The sequence below is a fragment of the Erinaceus europaeus genome, chromosome 16 (genome assembly GCF_950295315.1).
Source record: "Erinaceus europaeus chromosome 16, mEriEur2.1, whole genome shotgun sequence".
Lineage (NCBI taxonomy): Eukaryota > Metazoa > Chordata > Mammalia > Eulipotyphla > Erinaceidae > Erinaceus > Erinaceus europaeus.
The window spans coordinates 63,872,086-63,899,782 of record NC_080177.1 but is presented as its reverse complement, the minus strand read 5'-3'; the positions used below and the strand labels follow the sequence as shown (position 1 = coordinate 63,899,782).

The 27,697-nt window shown below is 40.4% G+C and overlaps 1 protein-coding gene across 2 annotated transcripts; it reads left to right on the top strand.

The window, feature by feature from the left end:
- Positions 1-34: 34 nt before the first annotated feature.
- On the top strand, positions 35-26,933 carry FOXG1 (forkhead box G1). Of its 2 annotated transcripts, XR_009545362.1 has the most exons (3): positions 35-2,238; positions 7,026-7,102; positions 26,813-26,933. XR_009545362.1 is itself a non-coding variant. In XM_060175256.1 (2 exons), the coding sequence occupies exons 1-2, from the start codon at positions 888-890 to the stop codon at positions 26,836-26,838; spliced, it is 1,377 nt and encodes a 458-aa protein (XP_060031239.1). In that variant the 5' UTR covers positions 35-887; the 3' UTR covers positions 26,839-26,928. The 2 variants fall into 2 exon arrangements, 1 of the variants encoding a protein (XP_060031239.1); XM_060175256.1 differs by lacking the exon at positions 7,026-7,102 and having other exon boundaries at positions 26,813-26,928.
- The last annotated feature ends 764 nt before the right edge of the window (positions 26,934-27,697 follow it).

The following is a 27,697-nucleotide window of genomic DNA, read 5'->3' as shown; positions in this document are numbered from 1 at the left end:
CCAAGTGGGAGCTGTTTGCCCTGAAGAGGGAGACTCGGGGGCCGCGGAGGGGGGCGCGGAGCAAGGCCGTGGCGCGGAGAGCTCCCACGGCGTATATCTGCGTGGCTCCGCGCGGCCGTGAGGCCCAGGCCTGCGGAGAGGGGGCGGTGTGCGCCCGGGAGGGGGGGGGGGCGGGAGCTAGGGGGCGGGGCCCGGGGCTGGGTGGGTGGGCCCGGCCACGCCGATTGGTCGACGGCGGGGGAGACGCTCCCGCACGCCGCCGCCTCTGATTGGCCCAGCGGTAGGAAAGGTTAAACCAAAAATTTTTTTACAGCCCTAGTGTGCGCCTGTAGCTCGGGAAATTAATTGTGGCTATAGCCGCCTCGATCGCTGTCTCCCCAGCCTCGCCGCGGCCGCTCCGGGACGCGCCCGCCCGCAGCCCGGCTCTCCCCCCCTTTGGGCTGCTGCTGCTGCTGCTGCTGTGACTGCTGCTGCGAGAGGAGGAGGAGGTGGAGGAGGAGGAGGAGGAGGAGGAGGAGGAGGAGGAAGCAGAAAAGGGGGGGGAGCGGGGGGTGGGGGGGAGACCAAGAAGTAGAGTTGGGAGCGAGGGAGCTTCACCCCCGGGGCGGTGGTTGTTTTTTTTTTTTTTTCCCTTTCTTTTTTTTCTTTTTCCTTTTTTTTTTTTTTTTCCCCTTCCTCCCCCTTCTAACTCCTGAGGGGTGGTTGCTGCTTTTGCTACATGACTTGCCAGCGCCGGAGCCTGCGGTCCAACTGCGCTGCTGTCGGAGCGCTCAGTGCCGCCGCCGCCACCCGCGCCGCCCGCGCCCCGCTTGGCTCCCACCGGCCGCCGCTGCCCCGCTCCCGCTCCCGCTCCGCCGCCGCCGCCGCCGCCCCTCGACGACTGGGTGATGCTGGACATGGGAGATAGGAAAGAGGTGAAAATGATCCCCAAGTCCTCGTTCAGCATCAACAGCCTGGTGCCTGAGGCGGTCCAGAACGACAACCACCACGCGAGCCACGGCCACCACAACAGCCACCACCCCCAGCACCACCACCACCACCACCACCATCACCACCACCCTCCGCCGCCCGCCCCGCAACCGCCGCCGCCGCCGCAGCCGCAGCAGCCGCCGCCGCCGCCACCTCAGGCGCCTCAGCCCTCTCAGGCGCGGGGCGCCCCGGCCGCCGACGACGACAAGGGGCCCCAGCAGCTGCTGCTGCCGCCGCCGCCGCCCTCGGCCGCCGGCCTGGACGGAGCCAAAGCCGACGGGCTGGGCGGCAAGGGCGAGCCGGGCGGGGGCCCCGGGGAGCTGGCGTCCGTGGGGCCGGACGAGAAGGAGAAAGGCGCCGGCGCCGGAGGGGAGGAGAAGAAGGGGGCGGGCGAGGGCGGCAAGGACGGGGAGGGGGGCAAGGAGGGCGAGAAGAAGAATGGCAAGTACGAGAAGCCGCCCTTCAGCTACAACGCGCTCATCATGATGGCCATCCGGCAGAGCCCCGAGAAGCGGCTGACGCTCAACGGCATCTACGAGTTCATCATGAAGAACTTCCCGTACTACCGCGAGAACAAGCAGGGATGGCAGAACTCCATCCGCCACAACCTGTCCCTCAACAAGTGCTTCGTCAAGGTGCCGCGCCACTACGACGACCCGGGCAAGGGCAACTACTGGATGTTGGACCCGTCGAGCGACGACGTGTTCATCGGCGGCACGACGGGCAAGCTGAGGCGCCGCTCCACCACGTCGCGGGCCAAGCTGGCGTTCAAGCGCGGCGCGCGCCTCACCTCCACGGGCCTCACCTTCATGGACCGCGCCGGCTCCCTCTACTGGCCCATGTCGCCCTTCCTGTCCCTGCACCACCCCCGCGCCAGCAGCACTTTGAGTTACAACGGCACCACGTCGGCCTACCCCAGCCACCCCATGCCCTACAGTTCCGTGTTGACTCAGAACTCGCTGGGCAACAACCACTCCTTCTCCACAGCCAACGGGCTGAGCGTGGACCGGCTGGTCAACGGGGAGATCCCGTACGCCACGCACCACCTGACGGCCGCCGCGCTCGCAGCCTCGGTGCCGTGCGGCCTGTCGGTGCCCTGCTCCGGGACCTACTCCCTCAACCCCTGCTCGGTCAACCTGCTCGCGGGCCAGACCAGTTACTTTTTCCCTCACGTCCCGCACCCGTCAATGACTTCGCAGAGCAGCACGTCCATGAGCGCCCGGGCCGCGTCGTCCTCCACGTCTCCGCAGGCCCCCTCGACCCTGCCCTGTGAGTCTTTAAGACCCTCTTTGCCAAGTTTCACCACGGGACTGTCCGGGGGACTGTCCGATTATTTCACACATCAAAATCAGGGGTCTTCTTCCAACCCTTTAATACATTAACATCCCCGGGACACCCCCTCCCTCTCCCAGACTGTAAGTGAAACGTTTTACAACACATTTGCATTGTACATGATAATTAAAACAAAAATAAGTCCAGGTATTTTTTATTAAGCCCCCCCTCCTCCCTTGACTCAACTCTTCCCCTGCTCTTCCTTCCCCCCTCCCTTCCCCTCACCCCCACTCCCCACCCCGATTTCTGTATGTTTGTTCAGTCTCTAGGGTTGTTTCTTATTCTAACAAGGTGTGGAGTGTCAGCGAGGTGCAATGTGGGGAGAATACATTGTAGAATATAAGGTTTGGAAGTCAAAAATTATCGTAGAATGTGTATCTCAATAGTGACTGCTTTGCCATTTCATTCAAACCTGACAAGTGTATCTCTGAGCACCGCCAGCGGCCCGTGTGTGCAGTATTATAAGTTATCATGGACCCACCTGGCGGACGCAGACCTTGACAACAACCTAAATTATGGGGAGAGTTTTAACATGTTAAACTGTAATTTGTATTTAAGAAGCATTCGTAGTAAAGGTGCCCAAGGAATTCTTTTGGCCATTTACTGTTTTGTCCTTTTCTTTTTCTTTTTTTTTTTTAAAGTGTTTCTTTTATTTTTATTTTTCCTTTTGTTCACTTTTTAGACCAAAGATTGGGTTCTAGAAAAATGCACTTGGTATACTAAGTATTAAACAAGCAAACAAACAAAAAGGAAAGTTGTTTCAGTTGGCAGCACTGCCCATTCAAATGAATTGGAAGGGGACAAAATTAATGATTGCCTTCAGTTTGTGTTGTGTATATTTTGATGTATGTGGTCACTAACAGGTCACTTTTATTTTTCCTAAATGTAGTGAAATGTTAATACCTATTGTACCTATAGGTAAACCTTGCAAATATGTAACCTGTGTTGCGCAAATGCCGCATAAATTTGAGTGATTGTTAATGTTGTCTTAAAATTTCTTGATTGTGATACTGTGGTCATATGCCCGTGTTTGTCACTTACAAAAATGTTTACTATGAACACACGGAAATAAAAAAATAGGCTAAATTCATATATATCTTGATACTTTTGTCTCTTTTATTAAGTAGAGCTAATTAAAAAAAAAAAGTACTAGGGAACTCAAAGGCTTTTCCAGCCAAACTAAGACTGAGACTGCTCCTTTCATTTGAACTGAGACTTTAAAAATGGAAATAGTATTTTTTTTCCCACTGTGGAATCAAATTTTACAAGGAGCAAGCTATCTAATAAACACTAGCTTTAAACAAATTAAAGAATTTCCAGCTGCTGTCTTTATGTAGATACAGAGCAAAAAAGAGATTGATTTAATTTTATGCGCATAGCTATTTACCTTGTGTTTATTTTCAAAACAGTTAATAGAATGCTTTTTATATATTTTGTTTCAGGTATCTTGTTTACAGCACTTGGAAAATTATAAATAAATGTGTATATGGTTAGATAGACATGAATATGATGCGCACATATGTAATATATATAAATATATATAGTCACACAGAGCCCTTCAGTTCAGGTAAAATTTGCGCTATGAATGCAGCAAATATTTTTGTTTAAATATTTGTATTTATTCTTTCTAATTCAGCATTTATTTTTGTGGCTGTTTACCCACAATGAAAAATAATTCTAATAAAGATGTGCTGAAGTTGCAATATAGAATTTGCTGAAGTTATCACCTGTTGTAATGACTTGCAGATCAATGTTTATATTTTATTTTAAATTATAACAATTGAAAAGTCTAGATGTTTAGCTGAAGTAAAATGCCTCTCTTTCATTTTTACAATATAGAGGTATTTATTTGGTTCCCTTTTAAACATGTTTGTATAATTTAATCTACAGATTTGTTCCTTTTGCTTATAGTCATAATTTTGTTTTAACTTGCAATTTATATGTATGCACATAAGTGCATACATACATATATATACATATATATGAAGCAAAATGAAAACATTTTTGCATTGTTTCAGCAGTCCATTTGCTATGACTCCAGAAAATAATTAGAAAACTTAAGTAAAAGGTTTAGTAACTAATTGTATCCTGTGGTGAGTCTGTGGAGGACAAGTTGTTCATTTGTTACAATTGTATAGTCTGAAATGTGTTTTGCAGTAATGCAATAAGCTGGCTACTTCTTACAATGGGCCCAATGAAAAATAATCTGTCCCCAAGATGTTATCGGCAAACACTTAAGAGAGTTGCTCAGGAGAAAAGAAAAAAAAAAAGTTGGAGTGGGAGGAGGTATGAAAGAAGTTAGCTGACTAAAATATCCATAATATTAATTGAAATTCAGAATAGTTAATATTGGAACATGGGAATGAGTGTTTTGCAGGATGGAGAGGTTAGAGGAAGACAGAGGGTGGGAGGGAAGAGTGATCTTTAAAACAGAAAAAAGAAATCCACCACCACCAAAAAGAGAAAAAAAGATGAAAAAAATGAATGATACATACAGAGAGAACTAAAAAGGACAAAGATAGGAGCCAGAAAAAAAATTAAAAGAACTGGAATGAAATATACACAATTGGGACTGAACCAAAACAGACCAAGACAGTTTATCTCCTCTAAAACATGTTGGGCATAATTTTATTTCCTTATTATGTGAACTGTTTCATCAGAGATTTGAGTTGCTTGAAATTTAACAATCTTTCAGGACAAAGCAAGAAAGAAAACTACTAATAAATTGTTCTAGATGCCAAATATATAGTTGATATTAAAAATAGTAATAGTGTCCAAGTGAATGAGATTAGGGGAAGGAAATCCCCATTACACATTACAACTCAGTGAAAGGCATGTGTTTAGACTGAAAAAGGTGATGATGTATTGTTTGCTTTTACCATGACTCTCTCCCTCTCCACTCCCACAAGACTGTACTGGCACAGAAGAAATAATCTTTTGCCTATCAAAAGTTAAGAAGAAAGTTGTACTCATATTTCACTAAAAGGGCACAGATATAGGTCATCCCCCTTGAATATTTTTTCTGGCCATACTAAATAACTGATTGTGCTGAGTTTTTATTTGCAAGGTTGAGAAACAGAATTCCAATGACAAACTTCATACTTTAAGGCCAAGACTTTTTTGAATGTAATATGCACTAAGGACTGAAGTGCAGATTCTATTTGGATACATGTCAAGCTGCATATATAAGGGATGTGGATGTGGTTAGGAGTGAGAATGGCATTTTTAATATGCATATTAGATATGAGGGGGAGTTTGCAGGGGGAAAGAGTTTTCAGGCCTCCTGCAGCCCAATATGAATGCTTCCTAACAGTCTTCCCTGTTATCCCTCCAGTTATCTTCTTCAAGAATACATGACAGTCTAGTATGACATTTAATAGAATATGCAACAAATTGGTTGTAATGTTGTGTTGATATGTTGTCACCAACCTTTGCCAGTTAAAATTAACTTATGCCAGAAAAAAACACTTCAAAACTTTTTGAAACTTTTCTTCTTTCATACTTTGTTTTTTTTTTAAGATGAAGGTTGCTCGTTTTGAGATTTTTTTTTAATTGAAAGTGATCACTACTTAAAACTTGAAATCCCAAAGTATATTTTCAGGTTGAAAGCATTTTACTTGAATTTCTCTGGTATAACTTTAATAACACATTAATATATTGAATACTGAAATTACTGAACTGTACAACAGAAGGAAAATTTTCTTCCCAATATTCCAGCTCATTAAAAAGATTTAATACAAATATCTAGAAAGTCATGGAAGAGTACATGTGTTTTCTATGACCTACATAGATTCAAGGGTAGTGAGGGAAAAAAAACTGTAATGCATTGATTTCAATATGTGTATTTATTGGATTTCAATTTATATCCATTTAAATTGATAGATACCAAATTAGGTGAACACATCGACTATTCTTAGAACTCAAAATATATAGGTGTGAGTTTAAAAAGTGTATTTTCTACAACATTGAAATTGCATGCACAAATACTTTTGCTCTTGAGAAATGAATTTTGTGAACAGCTAGAGTAACTGGTTGTGTTTGCGACTAAATTCCTGTTGGAGAAATAGACTAACAAAGGGTGAAGGTGAAGATCATTAGAGGTTTTAGAGCTGGCTGAGATGGGTTGCTAGGGTTGTGTAAGTGTGCCTAGAGGGCGGGGTTCCTGCACATTCCTTCTTCACCAGATAACCTGCCCCCAACACCACTCCAGCTTCTGCCAGACAGATGGAACTCACCAACTTGAAAAATCTGCACAGCCATTACAACAAGCAGGGTAGGTGAGACGTGAATTAAAATTCTCTCTCTCTCTTCCAACTCGAGGCCAGATCCTAGAGATAGGGAAAGGAGAGGGGTCATCTAGATTCTCTTTTCGCGCCTACACAGATCTGCATTCTACCTCAGAGCCACCTACCTGTAAGAGTTCAAAGGCTCTTTATGCATTGCTTCATTCTAGATTTTCTTCTGCGTGCCCCCTCCCATTTTTAAGGCCTTCTTATCCCAATCACTGCCCGTCCTTTCTCTCCAAATCCCCCCCACCTCCCACCCACCAGTGGTTAAAATTGTCCACCTCTTAAGTTTTCGGCCTGCAAACCGACCTTTCTCCCAGTCTAGAGGTCTGTTGAAGGAATCTTGTCTTGAGGAAGTATATAGGTCAAGGAAAAAGTGATGTGCTGTTACATTTTGAGTCTCTCTTTCTTCCCGATTTTTTTTTTTCTTCACCCAAGATTCTCCCGAGGTCATCTGAAGGATGCAATGAGAAAGAGATGTTTTAAGGCTGGGAGCACTATGACCCCCAAGATCGGTAAGTGAAAGTGCTTTCTGGAGGGGAGAGGGATCTGTTGTCCAGACTGTTTTTTGAAGAGGCTTAAACCACAGCTTTGAGTGCAGGCTTGAAGTCTCTCAGAAAATTTTTCCTAAGCGGGTGGGCGCTCTCCGAACAGAAGTAGTTGAAAGAATGCATGCTTTTTCCATAACTGAAGAAAGTCAAGGTGGATCCTCTCAAAATAAGAGGTTGCACACATGGCAAAGAAAGATGAAGATTAAATGATAAGGGGTTATATGGACACAGAGTGGTATGAGAGGGAAATAGGTCCAAACATGCTAAGTAATTTTAGTGGAGATAATAATTCTCGATTTTTATGTAGCTTCAAGAATACTCTAGCAAGGATTTCTTAACACAAGCCCGTAGTTATTTGCTTTTCATTTATTGTTGTTGTTTTTTTTTTCGTTTTTACTTGAGACAAAGCTCTGCTTGGCAACCAAGAATTTCCTTCATTTAAAGTTTTACCTTCCTTTCTTTCCCATTTCTTTCTTTCTTTCTTTCTTTCTTTCTTTCTTTCTTTCTTTCCCTTTTCTTTCTTCCTTTCTCTCTCTTTCTTTCTTTATTCCTTTCTTTCTCTCTTTCTTTCGACACCACTCCTCTCCTCCTCAGTTTTCACAGCAAAACTGCAAGCCTCCCCCGAGCAGACCCCCCCCCCCCACCGCCCCCAGCTGCTAGGCTGGGGTCAGCCGAGGGGCCCGTGCGGATTTAGCGTATCTGCTCCAGGTAGAGCCAGGCGCCGGCGGCTAAGGGAAAGGGTGACGTGTGGGGAGCTTCTCCTTCGCCTGTTCAGAAGACTGAGGAAATGAACACCGTCCTGAGCTTCACTTTGTCCCTGCTGGGAATACCCCAGTTCCCGGCTTTGGGAATCTCAGGCAAATAATTGATTCTTAATGCACACACAAGAGACGGCAGCGTAAACGCGGGAGCTCGGCTGTCCCGGGAGTGACTGCGAGCGCGCCCGCGGCAGGTTGGCCGGGCCGGGAGCGCACCGGGGCCTCGCTGCTATCTCCTATTAGTCTTCCTGGCGCCTCGGGGACTCTGGGCAGAAGGTGGAGAGGGGCTGCGTGGCGCGACTTGAAGTCATAGCAACGGGCACCCGGAGGTGTAGTTTTTCTCGGATTTTGGAGCAGTGATGTTGGACTTGGGGCCGAGGTGGTGGCGGCGCGGCTGCCTGGAGGAAGAGGCTCTCGCTGTCTTCACCACAGGCGGCCGCGAAGCCCGCGGAGGGGAGCGGGGCGCTGCGCGGGGAGCAGCAAGGTGAGGGCGCTCTTGCCCAGGACAAGCAGAGCTCGGAGCTGGGAAACTCACACTGCTCACGCCAGCAAAAAATGACTCCAGAGCTCTGGCTGGCGCGCCTGCTTCCCCACCTTTTTCCTTTCTTGTTTTTCTGTGCGCCCCACTTCCCCGCCCCATTCTCCCCAAAACTTGTTTCTTGTTTACTGGATGCGATTTCAAACCTCGGGAGTTACCTGCTTGTTGATGAAACTGTTTTCTCTGCAATAGACACCTTTTCTCCTTTCCATTTACTTCTATCGCATTTTGCTTTTTATACCCAAGTCCACAGTCCTAGGTAGAGTTCTTTCAGGGAAAGAGGTAGCCTTGGGGTACGAATTCCCTCACAGTTATGGACAGCCCTCCTTTGGTAAAGATACACCAGTGTGTGGGGGGAGTGGGTGTTTCAGGCGGTGATCTTCAGCTTTGAAAAGACATTGTGAAGGTCTTTGTGATGATGCAAAATAGAGCTCATCTGCTTTTGATTATCTGTCTCTCTTTGTCCCCCATCAGACCCAATTTCGATGCTTCAACACCATTCTTACCTGGACCTCTATTCAAACTTGAAGGAGGCACCCATTTCGAAACTGTTGCGATGTGAATAGGCATTTAAGACACTAGTAACTAAAAATTATGTTTGCAGGGGGTAGGAGGATATATAGAATGCCCCATGCTCTTTTCGTGATCTGCTGCTTAAAAGTATGCTGTTCTCTGGTTTCCAGCATTGTAGCAAAAGCTGCCATGCAGGGGAAGGCATTTCAACTGTGAGGTTGAGATGTGTGTCTGAAAGAAAAGGAGTGTTTTGATGTCTAGAGAGTATGTTTCGATATTCATTTTCGACTTAGGTTGAATCTTTCTACCCATCACTTTCTGAGTTGGGGTCGTTTTCTTCAGGCTTACTCCCACTCTCATCATCCTCCTTCCCTTACTGTCTCATTCTTTGAATCAGTTTTTTTTTTTACCAGTGTTTTTAAGGTACAACATGCCTTCTTCCATGTCTGTAAGGAAATATATCGTTGATTCCATTGAATTTGCTTAAAAACTATAGTGGAGTTAGGCAGTGTTATCTCTCAATTCTTTTTGTTTCTCAACACTCTGAAATTTAATGACCTGGTCATTGATGTTTCAAGTTAAATTATCTGTTAAATTAGCCCTAAACAATAACTGATGATATTTGGGGGGTCTAGTTGCCCCCAGAATTCTTGATCCTGAATAGAAAAGATTCAAAGAGTCTGCCTGGTCATATTATAATTTGAAGCTATTGAAAACTGATATTTATGCACTGGTTATATTAAGGAAGATAAGCCACTCTTAGAGAAATTGAATTTCATCCATGAAACATTCTTCTAAAGACCTGTGCTTCAGAAGGATCACATAATTCAAGGAAAAATGTAAATAAGCATCTTCTGACCATAATGAAAAAAATATGAACATTGAATTTTCATTACTCTGCAGAACCTAAATTCACCGCACACCAGTGCGTCCTGATCCAAATTAGTTTTACCCCTTAGAGAGAAATATTCAAAATTTAACTTTAGAAAAAAATCGAAAACATTGTTCTAGATCTGAATTTCTAGAAATCCATTATTTATTTCTTTGAGTCACACAGTTGTGTTTTGCAATCTTTCTACATACGTACCAGTTTTGTAATACTGTAGATGTGTTCCCCCTTCCTTGTTTTAAATTGCTTACATATGCAGGCATAGGTGCAAGAGTTTACAAGATATATTGAGGAAATATTTCCTCATTTGTTTTTAACAAAAGGCCGAATCAGTCTTTAAACCCAAAAATACTACAGTAGTTTTTTAAAAAAATCTTCTAAAATAATGAGCACTATTATGTGTTTTTTCCTATAAAAGCACATTGAATGAATAATTAGAGGCTGTGATGAAGGTTGAAAATTCAGAACAGGAATAAGGTGGTAATTTTATTATTTGATATTTTTATAATTAATGATATATTTTTAAAGTTTGGCAAAGCTCTCTTAGGAAAAGTAGAATATGCTTGCCCCATCAAAATACTCTAGGAAGAAAAAAACAGAATCTGGTAGAACTGGCAGCAGGGCTTGCTCATTTGCTCATTTAGTTATTATTTTTCCAGTAATAGTAGTGGTAGTAGTAGTATAGCTGAGATATATGCTTTTAAGTATACACTGCAAGATTTGATTCCAGATTGGAAGGCAAAAATCGATCATTCTAACATCAATACTGTTGTCTATTACTGCATTGATTTATTTATGCAGAGGCTTTCAATTATTTACTTACATATTTAAGCATCTGCCTTTTGATTGTTATCACAGGTTGGTTTTAATAAAAGCATATATAAGAAACATCCTTGGCTGGTCAATTTTTAAGTAAGCCTGATAAGTGAATTATGACAACCCCACAATTTTTATTTATTTATTTTACAAAACTACTTATTCATGCTTGCCTTTAGCAACTAGGAATCTTTTTAAGATTTCACACTATTTCAAAAGCTGCATTATTCTCTCTATACATTATATTGGCCTGTTTCAATAAAATAGGAAAACAAATTACTTTATAATGTCAGATGTGGTAGAATGAAAGCTATGGCATCACTAAGTTTCCCTTGTAGCATAAAGGTGATCACTGGGTTTACTAATGCTATAGATGAAGAAAATCAAGGAGCAGCAGTATTTGAATATAAAGACTTCATTGTTTTAAAACATCTATCAACTAAGTTATACCAGAGGTACTCATACTGAACAATGCATTCCATAGTTCAACTGGAATATATTAATGCATTCATAAACTTGTTTCTTCTATTATTTAGTGTTTATATATAAATTTACAAAGATAGGGATTTATCTTGAACTAAAAGCTCACATGTGAACGTCACATGCCAGGGCTCATTTGAACGATCAGAACAACCAACTAACGCAGGGTATCTTTTGCATGTTGAGATGTACTGATGATTTTACTTCTCTTGTTGTCATAAAATATTGAGAGGTGACTTGGAAATAGAGAAACAAAGTGGCCTAATTATCCCTCTTTCTCTAGAGTTTACCTTACAATTTCAAGGGTAAATCCCTCCTTGCTAATAATTTGGACTATTTCTACAAATGCAGATAACAATCCTATCCTCCACCTCTTGCTCCCCCTCACCTCTTTCAGCATCTGCAATGTATATAGGGAGAAAAATCAACTCAACCCAGTTCTTTAAGAGCCAGAGGCCTTAGAAATGGAAAAACAAATCACTGCGAGTTTCCAGTTTCAGTGGCAAATTCCTGAAGCTACTTGTCCTCAGCATCAGTTGTGAGAGGTGGAGCTTTCCAGTTCTCAACTGCAGGCAGAGGTGGGCCAACTCTGGGACCTCAGGCTCTGCAGAAGGTCTGGAGGAGGAGCTGAGGGAGAGTTTTGAGTTTGTTTATTTGGTTTATTTTAGATTCGGTCTGGTGCCAAGCCCTTGAAGTTAATACAGTGATATGGTCCTTTAGGACCAAACACTCTTGGCATTCTTTGGAGATTGAGATGCCTGAGCATCGGATGAACAGGATTTATAGCTTAAGCGTGCTCTCCCACCCCTCCCTCAGTCTCTTTACGCACGCACCAGCTAGTCCTCACGTGTATCGGGGTAGTGGACAGTGTTGACTTGAATTGCTCTAGCTCGCTCCAAGTCTTTCCTGTGAATGAATCCGAAAACACTCGACAGGTCGTGAATAATCGTTTTAATGAGTGTGCAAAGCTTGCGAAGGGGTGCACGGAGCTGTCGGGTTAAACAAACAACTTGTACCCTGACCAAATCCGATTGTTAAAGTGCAAAGTGATGTCAGTACCATTTCCATTGCCCTTCGGAAAACCACAGATCAGACACGCGGGAGTCCAATTTTCCCCATTAAAGAAAAATAACAATATTTTCTACCCGTGTATGTGATCTTCTTTAATATTAACCTGAGCCAAACAAAACGTCATTTAAGTATCAAAGAAGTAGTCAGGCTACTGACTTGAAGAATAATGAAAGAAAGAGAAAACAAGGAAGCAATTGAAACAAACATAAAAGTCTGAGGAAGTATTCCTTTTGGATGGCTCATATGTCATTGCTGATCGATATTGTAGAAAATCTCACCATTACATATTTTTATAGCTCTGTGGAGGCAAATATCAACGTAATGGTGTCTAAACAGCTGGGATTCGTAATTTGGTCATGTACTAAGGTTGAATCTGAGGTACAGTAAGGACTTTCTATTGTAAATGTAACTAAGACATTTGCTACTTATATGTTAGCCTGGGAGCTAGTGAAGGGGTAAGTAATGCCCATATTTGTACTTTCAAGAAGAACTGTTTGGGGGAGGTAATGGGAAAGAAACCCTGATGGGCTTCAATGTAAAATAATAACAAAAAGCCCAAGCTCTTCATGGATTGCACTTTTTCTCCCCTTTTTTGCATGACCACACTGGGAAATCATTTTCTTTCTTTCCCATTCAGTCAAAAGGATGTAGAGTCAGTCCATGTGCACCTTTCCTGGTTCATTCGGTTTATTTATTTATTTATTTATTTATTTATTTAATGTTTCTTTCACAATTCTAATCATCAAATAGTACATGGAGAATAAGCAAATAAAACATCAAAATACCTTTAAAGACCTTTTACATATCTCCTCTTTAAAAAGATTGTGAAGGTGAGAAATGTAGGAGATGATTTCCCTGTCAGCACCTCATACACATTCATAAATCAAACATAATGGTCAAGATGCTTGGAAATCAGTGTAGTAGTTCCAAATAACTAGCTTCTTAAATTCAATAACAATATAAGTAGATTAAAGTTTTTATATTCATTGGGTTAAGTACTATACATTATGTATTTTTATTAGAAAGTGACAATGGAACTGGTCCCACAGACTGAAAAGTTATTTGCCCTCTTACACTTGTAATTAGTCTATAGAAATGAAATGTTAAACATATGCTACATTTGAATATGAAAGATCAGCAGCATTTGTTCACTAACTCCTATTGGCCATATTGCCATCTTACTTATCTTTCTGGTCATTCACTTCACATATGAACATGTCAGTATGTAATATTTAATTAAATGAATTAATCTACCTTAAACATACAATAAGTGTTTGAGTAAATAATTTCTTACAGAAGTCATTGTAGTCTTGTTACTGTGGTTGCTAATTTTTTATACATCTGTGTCAATTCAGTGCCGAATGGATAAAATGGAAGGTACTGAAATTCAGTTTCCATCATCAAAACTTGGAAAAAAAAAAACAATCAGTGGTTTAGGACAGTATGTTTGTGATTTTGATGGTTATCTTGTAACCAGTATTGGAGTATCAATTCAGAATATCCTCCATTTTCTAAGAAATTTGGCCAAAATGACTATCAAAAACCAAGGTCTTGCGTTTGTATTGTTTTAAACATTTTTTTTTTTTTTTTTGGCACACACCAGACTGTTCAGTTATTACCTAAACAGATTTCTTCTCTGTGGGCTGACTGAGTTGAGGAATTTTAGGAGTCACTGAAAGAGTTGCATCCATTCCTGTTTTAGATGCACAAGCAGCAAAGCTAGAGGGTGCGTCTGTTTTTGTGTGTGTATATGTGTAGTTAAAGAACTACACTATCAAAACATTAATTATATTTGAAAGAGAGCAGAGAGCTTGTTGTGGGGAAGAATTACATTACTGAATTTATATTCCATGGGATCTGTCTGTGGAGAGGGATGAAATTGCATACCTGTCTTAGATGATGCACCCTTTTCAGTGAGGTGCATAACAAGAGCAGAGATGAAGGAAGCAAAGTTGAAGGAGGGATGATCTTTGATATTTGAATGCTCCTAAGCAGGAGGAATCCAAGTGCAAATTTAGTCATGTGAAGAGCAAGCATGAGGTCTTTGTTTCTTGTCAACAAAAACAAATATATGTATTTTTTTTCACCAAGGAAATCACAGAATGATTTTGGCTAAATTTGAAGGAAGAGAAAGAGGTTGAGTGACTAAGAATATTTCAAACTGTATTTCTGATCCCTAAGTCCTGTTTATTTCACAGCTGCCTAATTTTATATCCAAAATTTAGACTTTCTTCCTCCCAAATCCTACATTGGATGAATCATCCCTGATCATTTTTAGTTTTTGGCATAATTGCTAGTTTTCAGCTTTACATTACCAATAAACTAATTAATCTGACTAATCTTTCTAAAGTTCTGTTGAATAGTATAATAGCTGTTACAAAAACAAAAATAACAAACTGCAGCAATAATAACCCAAATATAATGTTAATAATAATGCAAACAATAATAGCAGAAACAATTTTTAAATCATTTCTCTGACTGACAGGATGAAGATGGAATACAATTCAGTCTGAAGTGTGTGTTCTACTTCTGTAATAGGGTATTCGTCTGTTTTGTTTGTTTGTTTGTTTTGTTTTAACTGGTTAGATGGATGTTCCAGCCCACTCTAGGGTCCTAGTAGAAACTCCCTTGCTCTGATATGGTAGGTTTTAACTAGTTAATTAATTAATATTATTATTTATTTATTTTAATGAGAAATATGGAGAGAAACACTAGAGTATTGCTCAGCTCAGGCTAAAGTGGTACTGGGAATTGAACCTAAGAGCTTGGAGACTCAGGCATGAAAGTCTTTTATATAACCATTATGCTACCTTCCCAGGCACTATATTATTATTATTATTATTATTAATTACATGGTACTGAGATCTTTTGTACCTATCTTCTTCATTACTGCACAGATGTTCCCCTTAGTCACCATTAGTCATCCAGGGAGGGAAACTTGGGGCAGAGGCAGGTAAATGGAGGATATGATGCCTTCTGATTCAATCTCTTCTGGTGGTGAATGTTGTCATATCTGGGAAGTATTTTCATATAGCAGAAGAGTTTGCAAAGAACAAACTAAGAGAGGTTCTTGTGAATACAAAGAAAGTAATGGCCCCTAGGAGTTTAGGTCATAAGACAAGACACACAGAGATAGGTAGCTCCCTCACCCCTCCCTTTAGAAATGAAGGGCTGGAAAGGATACAACAGAGAGAGTAAAGTCACCGGGAGGAGACCAGGTTGGAGATATTATTAGTGGAGGTGGTGTAGCTAGTCAAACAAGTGAAGTCCATTTCCCTAAGAAGGGGGAAGGAGCTATACTTTTGTCTACTGTAAATCAGACGAGGTTTATTGTTTTAGGTGTGAGAGCCAGTCATTACCAGCTCCTGAGAGTAGTTGGGAAAGAATCAGCCAATAAGTTTGTACCAGTGGAAATTCTTCCCAGAAAAGAAATAAAGCTGGGGTGGGGGGTAAGAGGAAGAGAGGGAGGGCTAGACTTAGTGTGTGCCAGGCAGATATTAGGGTTCAAGCAGATTGCTTGATAATTGTTATCATTTTGTGGAGGAAAGAGAAATTGATTAAGAGAGGAAGAGTAGTTATGGGAGAGGACAGCAGAGAGAGAAATTTTTTGCAGCCCAGTGGCAAGGGCCAGATGGAAGAGGACTTTAACTACTGGACACTTGGGAGTAAGGAAGGGTAACTGTTAAAATGTTTATGCTTTGTTCTGTTTTCTAGTAAATTAACACAGCCCTGGAAAATTATGGGGAAAAAAATCTACATGACTTGTCAAATACATTACAAATTATAAGTATCACACAAAACTAGCTTTTATCTCCAGAAAAAACACACACACACACACACACCTTTTTTCCTTTAGATTTTGTCTTCAAATACACCTATACACACAATATACAACTAAACCAAATAGTAATTGGAGGGGAAAATAAAGGATACATACAACTTCCCTGCTGTAGTACTGAGTACCTGTGTTTTCACCTTTTACATTGGGGAAGCTGAACAATCTTTTAAAATTTCTGTCCAAAGTTTTAATTTGAAATATAAAAAATATTCTAATTCATGAAAACAATATTTTACAAAGATCAACAAAATATAAGGAACTTAATTGTCTAGAGAGAAACTCACCAAATCAAGGTTTGGTCTCTAACAGAAGGACAGTTTTGCTGCCTCTGTATGTCACTTGGCACTTCACTTGCTCCTCAATGCTCCCAGAGATTTTAATTTTCCCCTACTGATAATGGCTAGTGACTACTAACTTAACTTTAACTCTTGCTGAAGTAAAGCTCTGCAACTTATAGTCAAAATGGAGCTTTCCACATAAAACCCAGTTCTACTTAAAGTAATACTTTAAAGAACATATTCCCATTGTGATTGTTATTTGTTTGCATCATTCCATTGAGATAATTATCATTTCTTTTAATGAGAAAAATGAAAAGAAATAAAGGATATATATTAAAAAAAAAACTGGTACACACACACGAAAAAAAAAACAAAACCTGGTACACAATCCTCCTATATTTTCCCCCCAAAAGTGGCTTCTGAGAATTTATTTTCTAATGTTTTGGTCTTAACTATATATAATTATGAACCTCTGAGTCACTGGACAGATACCTAGTAAAAGAAAAAAGTAAGTTTAATACTTCTGTAACAAAAATATTTAACAGGAAGCAAAGAATTGGTAAAAGCAATGTTTTTTCATAGTAGTCAAAGTCATGCATATATCCACATGTACTGAGAGTTTAAGCACAAGGTCAACCAATAGGCTTCTGTACGCCAGTATCTTTTAAAAAGCTTTAATAAACACACACCGTATATTTAAATTTTGACGCATATATATATATATATATATATATATATATACACACACACACAAAATACATACCATTCTGCATGCACTTTAAGTAAATATGGTTTGTTTACTTCTTTTTTGTTTGTTTACTTCTATAGAAGTGAAGAATTAACAACTACTAGCATTTCTAACTTTTACAGTACCAATAACTGGCATTTCTCATCTGTAAACACTAGAGGAAAGGCAGAACCATGCATTCTGCTTAGACTAAATTGTGAAACATATAAATTCTTCCTGTGGTGTGGTGTGTAAAACTGAAGAATTTAGGGGTGAATGAAATTAAGATCTATACACACACACTATAACCAAGATGCCATAATTTCATCCTTTATAAACATTCACAGCCTACTATTGAATAAAAGAAATGGATGCAGTTCAAAAACAGAAGAGGTAAGCCCAAAACATGATATTTCAGAAAGGAAATGGTTTTGAATGATGCCTGCTAACTTTTTTTTTTTCAACAAAGAATTTTTAAGGCATGTATTGCCAGATATGTTGCAGAACTGGGAAAGCAAATGTTTGAGTAATGCAGGGAATTGATGGACCAACACTGAATATTTATAAAGAGTAATACTCCACTGAAGAGGGTTGTGTGATGGTCGAACATACTAGTTAAATTGGTGGTTGTGGGGTGGCAACGGTTTGAGGAACAAACATGCCCCCAAGCATCCTAATTACAGCTAATGGTGAAACATATACTGTTCTATATGGCTCATATAAAACAGTAGAGGTTTCTGTACCAAAGTAGAGGTTTCTCTTTGCAGGAGGAACTGCAAAGGTTTGTTTCTTCTAAATACATTCATAAAAAACTTATCTTTTCCACTAGATTCTCATTTGTAGTTATGACTTCACAGTCACCAGCCAGCTTGTATCAAAAGTGTGGTCAAATGTGTCAGTCCAGGTTTGAAAAGAAAAAAAATGGACAGAAAAAAAAAAATAAAGCTACAGTCTTATCAATAAAATGGTCTTTGGCTGCTGGGAAACAGGGCAGAGAGAGGCTTCAAAACAGGGGAGTGGGAGGAGAGGAATACTTTTAGGTGAGTTTAGAGAAGATGCTAAGTGAAATGCTGCTCAGAAATTGGGATTAATCGAGCAGTTTAAATACAAATCTGCCGGAAATCGAGCTCCCTTCGAATGAAAATGAAGAAATTTATGCATATTCTAATTTCCCCTCTTTGGCTGCTATTTTGGAGGAAGAAATTTCTTTTGCTGATGGTGGGACTTTTTTGTTCTGCACAGGAAATGTGTAAATGAACACAAATGTCTTTTCCCCCTTTCCATCTCTCTCCTCCATCCTGCCTCCCCTTTCAGCAATCAAAAGTTGGGGGGTCTTCAGTTTTGTGACTGCTGATCCCAGGATTTCTCCCCATCTCTTTGAGATGGTAGGGAACAGCCTAGTGCATGGAAGTGCTTGGAAATTAGAGCTCCTCTGGGCCTCTAGCCCTTTGGAAATTAATGGAGAGTTTCTTCTGTTTCTGGACATATAAAGAAAGAAAATGGGGGTGGTGGTGGTGGAGGGCTGGGTAAAGGTGCTGCAAATTTAATGTGAGGGAAAGATATCTGAAGACTTATTTCTTCCCGCACCCCGAATTCTCCGTGCTGGCTAGGTTGAGGAGCGTTTAAAAGATGAGGTTATAAAGCACTGTGTGAAGATCTATTGACAGCCCCCCAGCCCCCCCACCCCCGCCGATTCTACCTTCCTTCTCATCCTTTTAGGGATATACTGCGTTGGTGTGTTGTAATGATACCATGGCCGACAAGAGACCCTCCCCCCCCCAAGAAACCCTGCCCCCCTCACTCCTCACCCCCCATTCTGTGGCCAGTCGCCTACTGAGAACAAGTAGAGCGGGGTGCTCAGGTCTTGTATATTTTGCGGCATTTGCAAGGGACTCCTGAGATGTGCCAGTGAAGCCTGTGGGATGAGAGCAGGATAGGGGAGACTGTCCGTCAGGAAAGGGGGCGGAGAGAGGAATTTGAAAGTGAGGCGCTTCCTTTTCTCAAACTCCCGCTCTTCCAGGCTGGGCTGAGGGGTTCAGAATTAATTCGGGAAGCGGGGAACGACAGAGACAGACTCTTTTTCTGTACCCTTAATAAATCCTGGAGCCAAATTTATTAATAACAATTTGAAAAGAAACCCCCTCAGAGTCCTGCCCTCAGCCACTCCTGGGGCGCAGCCCAGCCCGGAGCTGGCACAGGATAGAGGGGCCTCGGTCAGGTTCGCCACCTGCCTTGCCGAGCTGCTCCAGAACTTCAGAGGAGGACGCTGAGAACTCAACACCCCCCCCCCCCCCGCCCACCCTCCATACACAAGTCCTCAAGTACATTTTCAGTGTACATCTAAACCCCCGCTGCTGCAGAACCCTTAGCTTCTAACTTTGTGTCTGGGGTGAACCGACCTTGCCTCCCACTTTAGCTCAGGGAGGGGGCGCACCCCCCCTTTCCACACCCTTGTGACTGGAGGTGAGGGGTTGGGTCCCTAACCCAGGTGGGGGTGGGGGGGTGGGGGGTGAAGTGGGAGGAGTGGGGAAGGGGTGGAGTTTGTTTCGAAATTACTGAGACCTCTTTCCTGCATACTTCACCATCAATGTAACTGCACCATTTCAGAATCTTTTACGAATAGAAAAAAAAAATCCCTATTTTGCAGAAAGTGCTGTAATATAATGGAACCTTGTGTTTGGGAAACCTCTTGACTGACTTCTCAGGGCTTCTTATCAAATCCTACACAGAATCACTGCTCCCTCTAACTCCTAACTCCGGAGGTCTCTTGGGGGAGCGCTGGCCTCACTCCCCTAGTCACTGTCACCACCATGAGCTCAGTCACTGTGACTGAGAGATGTCTCTGAGAGCTGTTTCCTGTTTCTGATGGGACTTTACCTATTCCTTTCATTTCTCTATTTGGGATGTCCTTTGATTTCACTTCCTTATGCTTTGGGGAAAAGGAGCAGGGGTCAGAGGAGGGAGAGAAGTTGACAGAAAAGGCCCAGTGAAGAGAGAGAGAGTGGTGTGTGTGGTGTGTGTCTTTCCCAATCACTGGCCACTTTCTGAATTCCCTGTGCAAATTCACATCATCATCTGAGATTTAGGACTCCAGGACCTAGACCTTTCCTTCAGTTAGTAGGCATTCAATTAATGCAAAAACAAAACATTATTGAATACATGATTTTGTTTCCTTGGGCACGTCTTGTTCAGGGTTAGCGGGTATCCTCAGACAGCAGTGGGCTTCTAACTTAGGGTATTTTCTTGAATTCAGTTGCGCATTGATAACTGGTCATTTTTAAAGAATCCCCTTTTTAGGGACTCCCAAAACTCATTCTCATTTCCTCTTCCTTTCTCTATCTCTGTGTCACATCATAATTGTTGTTGAAGGCATTTTCTTGAACTTTTTCATCCATCTGAGGTAAAATGCTCTGATTTTAGAATATGGGGGTTTACTATACTTTTTGCAATGTTTCCTTTCTATTTTGCTTTTTTTTAAATTTTTTACTTTGTCTGTTAAGAAGTCAAAGGCTTATTTAATGCAGTTGATTTTTTTATAGCCACTTTGAGGAAGAAACTAAGAGACTTCTCTTTTTGCCTTTATGCTATAGTTTAACCTTTGACAATCCAAATCCCTTTATTTCTGGTACATTCTGAATCATTCAACTTCCGTGGCCTTTGTGACTGTATTTGCTTTTGAATGCTAAAGAACTTTTTCTAACTGAGAAAGAAAATCTATATTTGTGAAGATGTGAGGCTGGATTTAGTCAGTTAACATGCACTAGATGCATATTCTAGTGGGCACTAGTTTGGTGACTACTCAATGAGTCCTAAGAGTGGGTAGAATTTCACTTCCATTGATTATAAAAATGTGAAAACATAGCGGCCTGGAGGTGACTCTCTGGGCCCTAACATCACATGGGAATGCCAATGAAAAGAATAGGTGGAACTCCTTGAAAGATGGTTTGATGCTGTGGTGTTGTAGTCTCTTTCTAAAATGAAACTAGAAAGAAAAAAAAAAACTAAGAAAAAAATTGAGTTAGGGAAGCTTTTCAGTGGTATCACACATATGCAAGACACCAACTGCAGTAAATATAAAAGGAAAGAGTGGGTAACATCTCACTTTTATCAACTGTGAAATACTGAAAATATAGGGTTCTTGAAGATGGATCCACAGGTAAAAGGTTTGTTTTCCACACAAAATATCCTGTTTTGATCCCTAGAACCACATAAAAGTACAAGAAAAGGTAGAAAAACAAGAACAGAGGGAACTCCACACTTGGTGGGTGGTGAGTTGTCCTTTAGTGTAGTTTCCTTTTTTCTGCTCTCAAAACATTTATTTGAAAATTGTGAAAATATATAATCAATAAAATAGTAACCATGAGAGTTGATAAAAACAGCTACTAAGCAATACTCAGTGTCTGGCATATTGAAAGCATTCAGTAAACAATTGCCTCACATATTAATTTGCAGTTTTGTCAGTTTGTTAACAGAAATAAGATACTTAATAAGAAATAAAGTAAGAATTGATTAGGAAAACCTCCTTGAGGAAAATAAATTTACCTTTGATATGTCATCTATGAAGATTGGAATACGGCACTTACTAGTATTTAAAGGAGCATAGAGGTGACATAAATGAAGAATGATATTTGATAGGATAGAGTTTGGTGGTAATTTGTAGGAAATCTCAATGCATGGAGAGTTTATATTTGGTAGTAGAGGTTCGTAACAGATTTATGGTAGACTTATGAGCAGGTGGTGGCATGATTAAAATGAGATATCTTAATTGTCACTATCAGCAATCTAGTAAAAACTGATAGTGAAAGAGCTGAAAAAGACTTTAGTGTAGTTCTGGCAGAAGACATTACTAGAGAATAGTTATAAGCAGAACCATCACTTTACCCTTGCCAATTAAAAAAAATTATACACACATATATTACACATATACATATATTGGATATAGACAGAGAGCTATAGGATAGGGTGAGATCAAAAGACACTTGTAGCACTTCTTCACCACTGCCGGTGGGGGCCAGTGACTTAAACCTGACCCCTTGGTCATTCTAATATTTGTGATATAACAGATATGTCACTGCCTGGCCCTGACGATTCCCAACTTTCATCACAAATAGAAATTATATCAAAATGATAAAATTGGTAATAAACATTGAGTAGATCAAGAGCATCATTGTCACTGGGCTTATCAATACCCCTCATTTTTCATTGGTAGCGATTGTGGGAAATGGTAGGCGATGTTGATGACTTATCAAATATCTTCATCACTAGTTCAAGGTAACTTTGTCATTTAGGATAATTTTTCTAGTATTACATTCAATATTTCTCCACTATGTATGATTCTTCTCCATATACCTATCCCACATTTAGCATTATGTAGACTTTTTTATATTTATTTATTTATTCCCTTTTGTTGCCCTTGTTGTTTTATTGTTGTAGTTATTATAGTTGTCGTCATTGTTGGATAGGACAGAGAGAAATGGAAAGAGGAAGGGAAGACAGAGAGGGGGAGAGAAAGAGAGTACCTGCAGACCTGCTTCACTACTTGTGAAGCGGCTCCCCTGCATGTGGGGAGCCGGGGCCTCAAACCAGGATTCTTACTCTGGTTCTTGCGCTTTGAGCCACATATGCTTAACCTGCTGTGATACCACCTGACTCCCAATTTTCCTTTTTTGTTGCCCTTGTTGTTTTTATCATTGTTGTGGTTATTATTGTTGTTGATATTGATGTTGTTGTTGCCGGGTAGGACAGAGAGAAATGGAGAAAGGAGGGGAAGATGGGGAGAGAAAGACACCTGCAGACCTGCTTCACTGCTTGTGAAGCGACCCCCTGCAGATGGGAAGCCAGGGCTGGAGCCAGAATCCTTATGCCTGTCCATGTGCGCTTAACCCGCTGTGTTATAGCCCAACCCCCTGTAGAGGCATTTTTTAAAAAAAATTATTTATAAAATGGAAATATTGTCAAGATATAGGATAAGGGGGGTACATTTCCACACAGTACCCATCCCCAGAGCTCCATATCCAATCCCCTCCCTTGATAGCTTCCATATTCTTTATCCCTCTGGGAGTATGGATCTAGGATCATTGTGGGGTGCAGAAGGTGGAAGGTCTGGCTTCTGTAATTGCTCCTCCGCTGAACATGGGCATTAGGAGGTCGGTCCATACTCCCAGAGGCATTTTAAGTTGTCATAACTACACAGCCAGTACTGGCATTAAGTAAGTAGAGGCTAGGAATGAGTATTTCTAATCATCCTACAATGCACAGACACCTCCTGCCCCAACTATCAGGTAAAAAAAATGCTGATAATATTAAGACCAGTAAAACTTGAGAATGAAGCACCAGCTCTAGGTGTATATATACATCAGAACCTAACTTCTATGACAGTAACAACTTCAGTTGAAATGATGTTTCCTTTGCTTAATGAGTCAAATGTATTTCTCTGAAAATGGCTGTGTCTCTGCCTAGCCCTAAAAACATTAGCAAAAGTCTTAAGGGTACCTGCTTGTATTTTCTACATTTTATAAAATGGAATTAGAAATCTTCCTTTGAGTTTGGCATTGGAGTTGCTTAGCAACTTTGGAAGGCTTGCTTTTCAGAAGTTCATTTGTTTGTTTAAAATTAGGGTGGGTTGCATATTATTAGCTACATTACATAAATCAACAAAGAAATGTACACTGAAAATGGAATAAGATGTTTCAACACATCTTCTGCTCTCATGTCTGGCAATTAAAACACTGTAATTGTCTGGTAGAATTGCATCAAGTATTCGGCAAACATTATTTATGTATGAAACTCCAACATAATATTGAGTATGTAAGAGAACCAAATGGGAAAAATTAAGCAGGTTTGTCATAAAGTATGTGTTTATTTTAACCTCTCTTCCTCAAAAATCTTATCTATTAAGTACTTTTTATCAGACACTAATTATACTCTTTCTGAAAAGAATTTCTCCAACACCCTTCAATGGCTGAACCCTTTAATCATATCTCATTACATCCACCTAATCCATATCTTTTTCACATTGCCAGGGCTCATTAACAGTTTTAAAAGCCAATCTTGGACATTATTATTCCTTGTAATTGAGATGAAAATAATGCCAATAATATTTTATTTCTACAATGGATCATTTAAATTTTATTATGAAGCCATTTCTTCTTTAAATATTAATGAGAAATTGACTTTCAAACACACATTAAGCTAGCAGGAATGGTGAAATGTGTCTGAAAGCCCTGGAGCACCTTTTGGAAGGAGAAGTTATTTTTATAAGCTGTTTTAACAGTGGATCATCAGTCACTTTGAAAGGAAGTGATCCTTGATTAACAGTTGGCTGATACTGTGCTTCCACAGATGTGTGGCAGCAATACAGGTGTTACCTTTGAAACAAGACAGGTAATTCATGGGATTGAGTATTTGCCTTTCTCTCAGTGAAAAATGTAAAAAACTTGAGTGGATCTTCAGTTTTTGGTAATACATTTAGAATTTTTGTAGTCAGGACAAACAAATGACCCCTTCAACTAATGAACTAAAGTCACCAGTCTTCCTGTTAAGTATGACTACTGTTTTATTCCCTTTGATTCTCATTTGTAGAAAAGTAACCTGGGTCAAATCTGTAGTTATTTGACCAGAGTAAAACCTTATGATGATGACATTTTAGAACCTGAGAGTCCAACCTGACCCTAAGAATATAACATAGTCCTAGCTCACTATTCTAAAATATGAATATTTCCTCCACCATTAATCATTACAACTTCAGATTCTTTCTTGAAAGGAATCTTTAAGAGGAGCTTTGGTGATCTGTTATTCATATATTTTGCACATATTCATACATTATGCACATAATATTAAATTATAGTACTTGGGTAAAAACAAGCCAGAAGTCATCACCCAAACAAACAAAATTCTCAGCCCTAGGACAAGTAACTCAAGCTATCTTCAGTAGTATTGAAGATACAATAAAACTTTAATCTCACTTTGATACTCCACCCTCGCCCATCCTCCTTCCTCCCCTCCTCTCCCTCCCATCACCCAATTCATTGGTTCTGTAAACCAGTAATTGTATCTTTTAAAAAATATTTATGGGAGTCAGGCGGTAGCGCAGTGGGTTAAGCGCATGTGGCGCAAAGCACAAGGACTGGCATAAGGATCCTGGTTCGAGCCCCCAGCTCCCCACCTGTAGGGGAGTCACTTTACAGGCGGTGAAGTAGGTCTACAGGTATCTATCTTTCTCTCCCCCTCTCTGTCTTCCCCTCCTCTCTCCATTTCTTTCTGTCCTATGCAACAACAACGACATCAATAATAACTACAATAAAAAACAGCAAGGGCAACAAAAGGGAATAAATAAATAAATATTAAAAAAAGAAAAAAGAATTTTTAAAAATTGTTGCTTTATTGTTGTAGTTATTGATGTCATCGTTGCTGGATAGGACAGAGAGAAATGGAGAGAGGAGGGGAAGACAGAGAGGGGGAGAGAAAGACACTTGCAGACATGCTTCACCACCTGTGAAGCGACTCCCCTGCTGGTGGGGAACTGGGGGCTCAAACTGGGATCTTTATTCTGGTCCTTGCATGCCACGTGTGCTTAACCAGCTGCGCTATCACACAACTCCCCCAGTAATTATATCTTATTTTAGGTGTTTTATGGGATATTTCTTTAACTTTATCCTTTGGAATGTATGTTTTCTCCTTTAGAGTGTTATTTCTTCTGATTTATCTCCTTTTTAAAAGTCTCCTAAACAAGTGTACTTTTAAAAATATTATTTAACTTGTATCACTTTATTTTTTTATTGGTTAGAGACAGAGTGAAATTGAGAGGGGAAGAGGAGATAGTGAAGGAGAGAGATAGTGACACCTGCAGACCTGCTTCAACTCTCATGAAGTTTTCCCCCTGCAGATGGGGAACAGGGGCTGGAACTTGGGTCCTGTGCGCTGTACTGTGTGTACTTAACCAGGTGCACTACCACCTGGCCCCTGATTTCTCTCTGCTGATATGATATTCTGTGCTTTATCTTTTATACTTGTAAGAATTAAAGAGAGTAAGCTAATTAAATTTTTAGTTCTTTAATAATTTTTAAAAAATACACTTTGTATATTTATTTCTTTTGAATTATTTTACTTGCACATAAGTTTCGAAGAGGCTAATTTTCCATATGCATAACAATTTCTCCCATGTGTTCTCTTTTGCTTTACTGACATAGCTTGAATATTCACTCTTACCAATTTTCATATTAGTAAAAGAATTAAATGATACCATAGATATGGCTATTTTAATAAGTTTCTCTGATTTTATTATCAATTAGATTTACTAGTAAAAACATTTGATAAACTGAATAGAGTATAACACCACAACAAATTTTAAAACTACAAATAAAACATTAATCTAATTTAAAGTGGATTGCATTTTATACGTATATTTATATCTTTTTTAAAAATATCTTTTAAAATATTTATTTATTCCCTTTTGTTGCCCTTGTTTTATTGCTGTAGTTATTGATGTTGTTGTTGGATAGGACAGAGAGAAATGGAGAGAGAAGGGGAAGACAGAGAGGAGGAGAAAAAGACAGACACCTGCAAACCTGCTTCACTACCTGTGAAGTGACTCCCTGCAGGTGGGGAGCCGGGGGATGGGACCGGAATCCTTAGGCCAGTCCTTGCACTTTGCACCACCTGTGCTGAACCCACTGTGCCCGACTTTCACGTATATTTATATCTTATTAAAAAGTGTTGTCTTTTCTGTAATGACTATCTATTGTCCTTTTCATGTTGTCATTTTTAGACTTTTCTCCTTGGTCAGTACAATGAAGGCTGATGACATGATCATCCACTTTGCATCAATGGATACTTGCTCATCGGTGTGCTATTATAAGACAGAAGTTCTTCAACTCAAAGAAGAGTGGCTGAATACAGACAAAAAGGTGTCTGGGAGGACCAACACTCTCTTAAGTGCACATGATTTATCTCCAGAGAAAGTTGCTTCAGCCTTCCTGTGTGTGTGTGTGTGTGTGTGTGTGTGTGTGTGTGTGTGTGTGTGTGTGTGTGTAATAGTTTATATAGTATCCTCTAGACTCCTAACTACTAGATAGGTTTATCCAGATCTGTCCTGTGTCTGAATTCTTGGTTTTCTCCCCACTCTCTACAGATAAAGAAGAAATAATAATAAAAGAATAAAAATTGTTTGTATTTGTCTTACTGAATCATTCCAGTCTTGAAGACCCCTGGTGTGCTAATTAGACCTATTATTGCATTTGCCATCTCCTACACTCTCATTTGTGAGAAAGTGCTCTTCTTGAAATTTGCCTAGTTGGAAAAAGGAGCATTAGGATTGTAACACTAGACTTGCTCTTGAAATGAATAGCACTGTAGCAACATAAAGCTTAGGCAAGTTTAGTTTCTTCATTGATGAGCTACAACTGGCAGTGACAACTTTTCATTTGATATTGCATGTCACATTTAATTAATTCAGAGCTATAGGGACACAATTCTAGCTTAATACTGGGGTGTGGTTCCAATTTAAAAAGAAACATGGCACCTCTTATAAGAGGAGTTTAGAAAATCTTCTTCTTGCAATCAGTTTGTGTGCTGGAACATTTATATGAATCAAATGGATGCACTACTTCTAGCCTACATGAAAGAAGAAGAGAACAGCTGCTCACTCATTTCT

What these genes read in the sequence shown, in the direction of transcription:
- FOXG1 (XM_060175256.1), top strand. Translation starts at nt 888, where the DNA reads ATGCTGGACATGGGAGATAGGAAAGAGGTGAAAATGATCCCCAAGTCC. An exon ending in GGCCCCCTCGACCCTGCCCT is followed by an intron (nt 2,239 to 26,812) that starts GTGAGTCTTTAA and finishes TGTCATTTTTAG; the next exon opens with ACTTTTCTCCTTGGTCAGTA.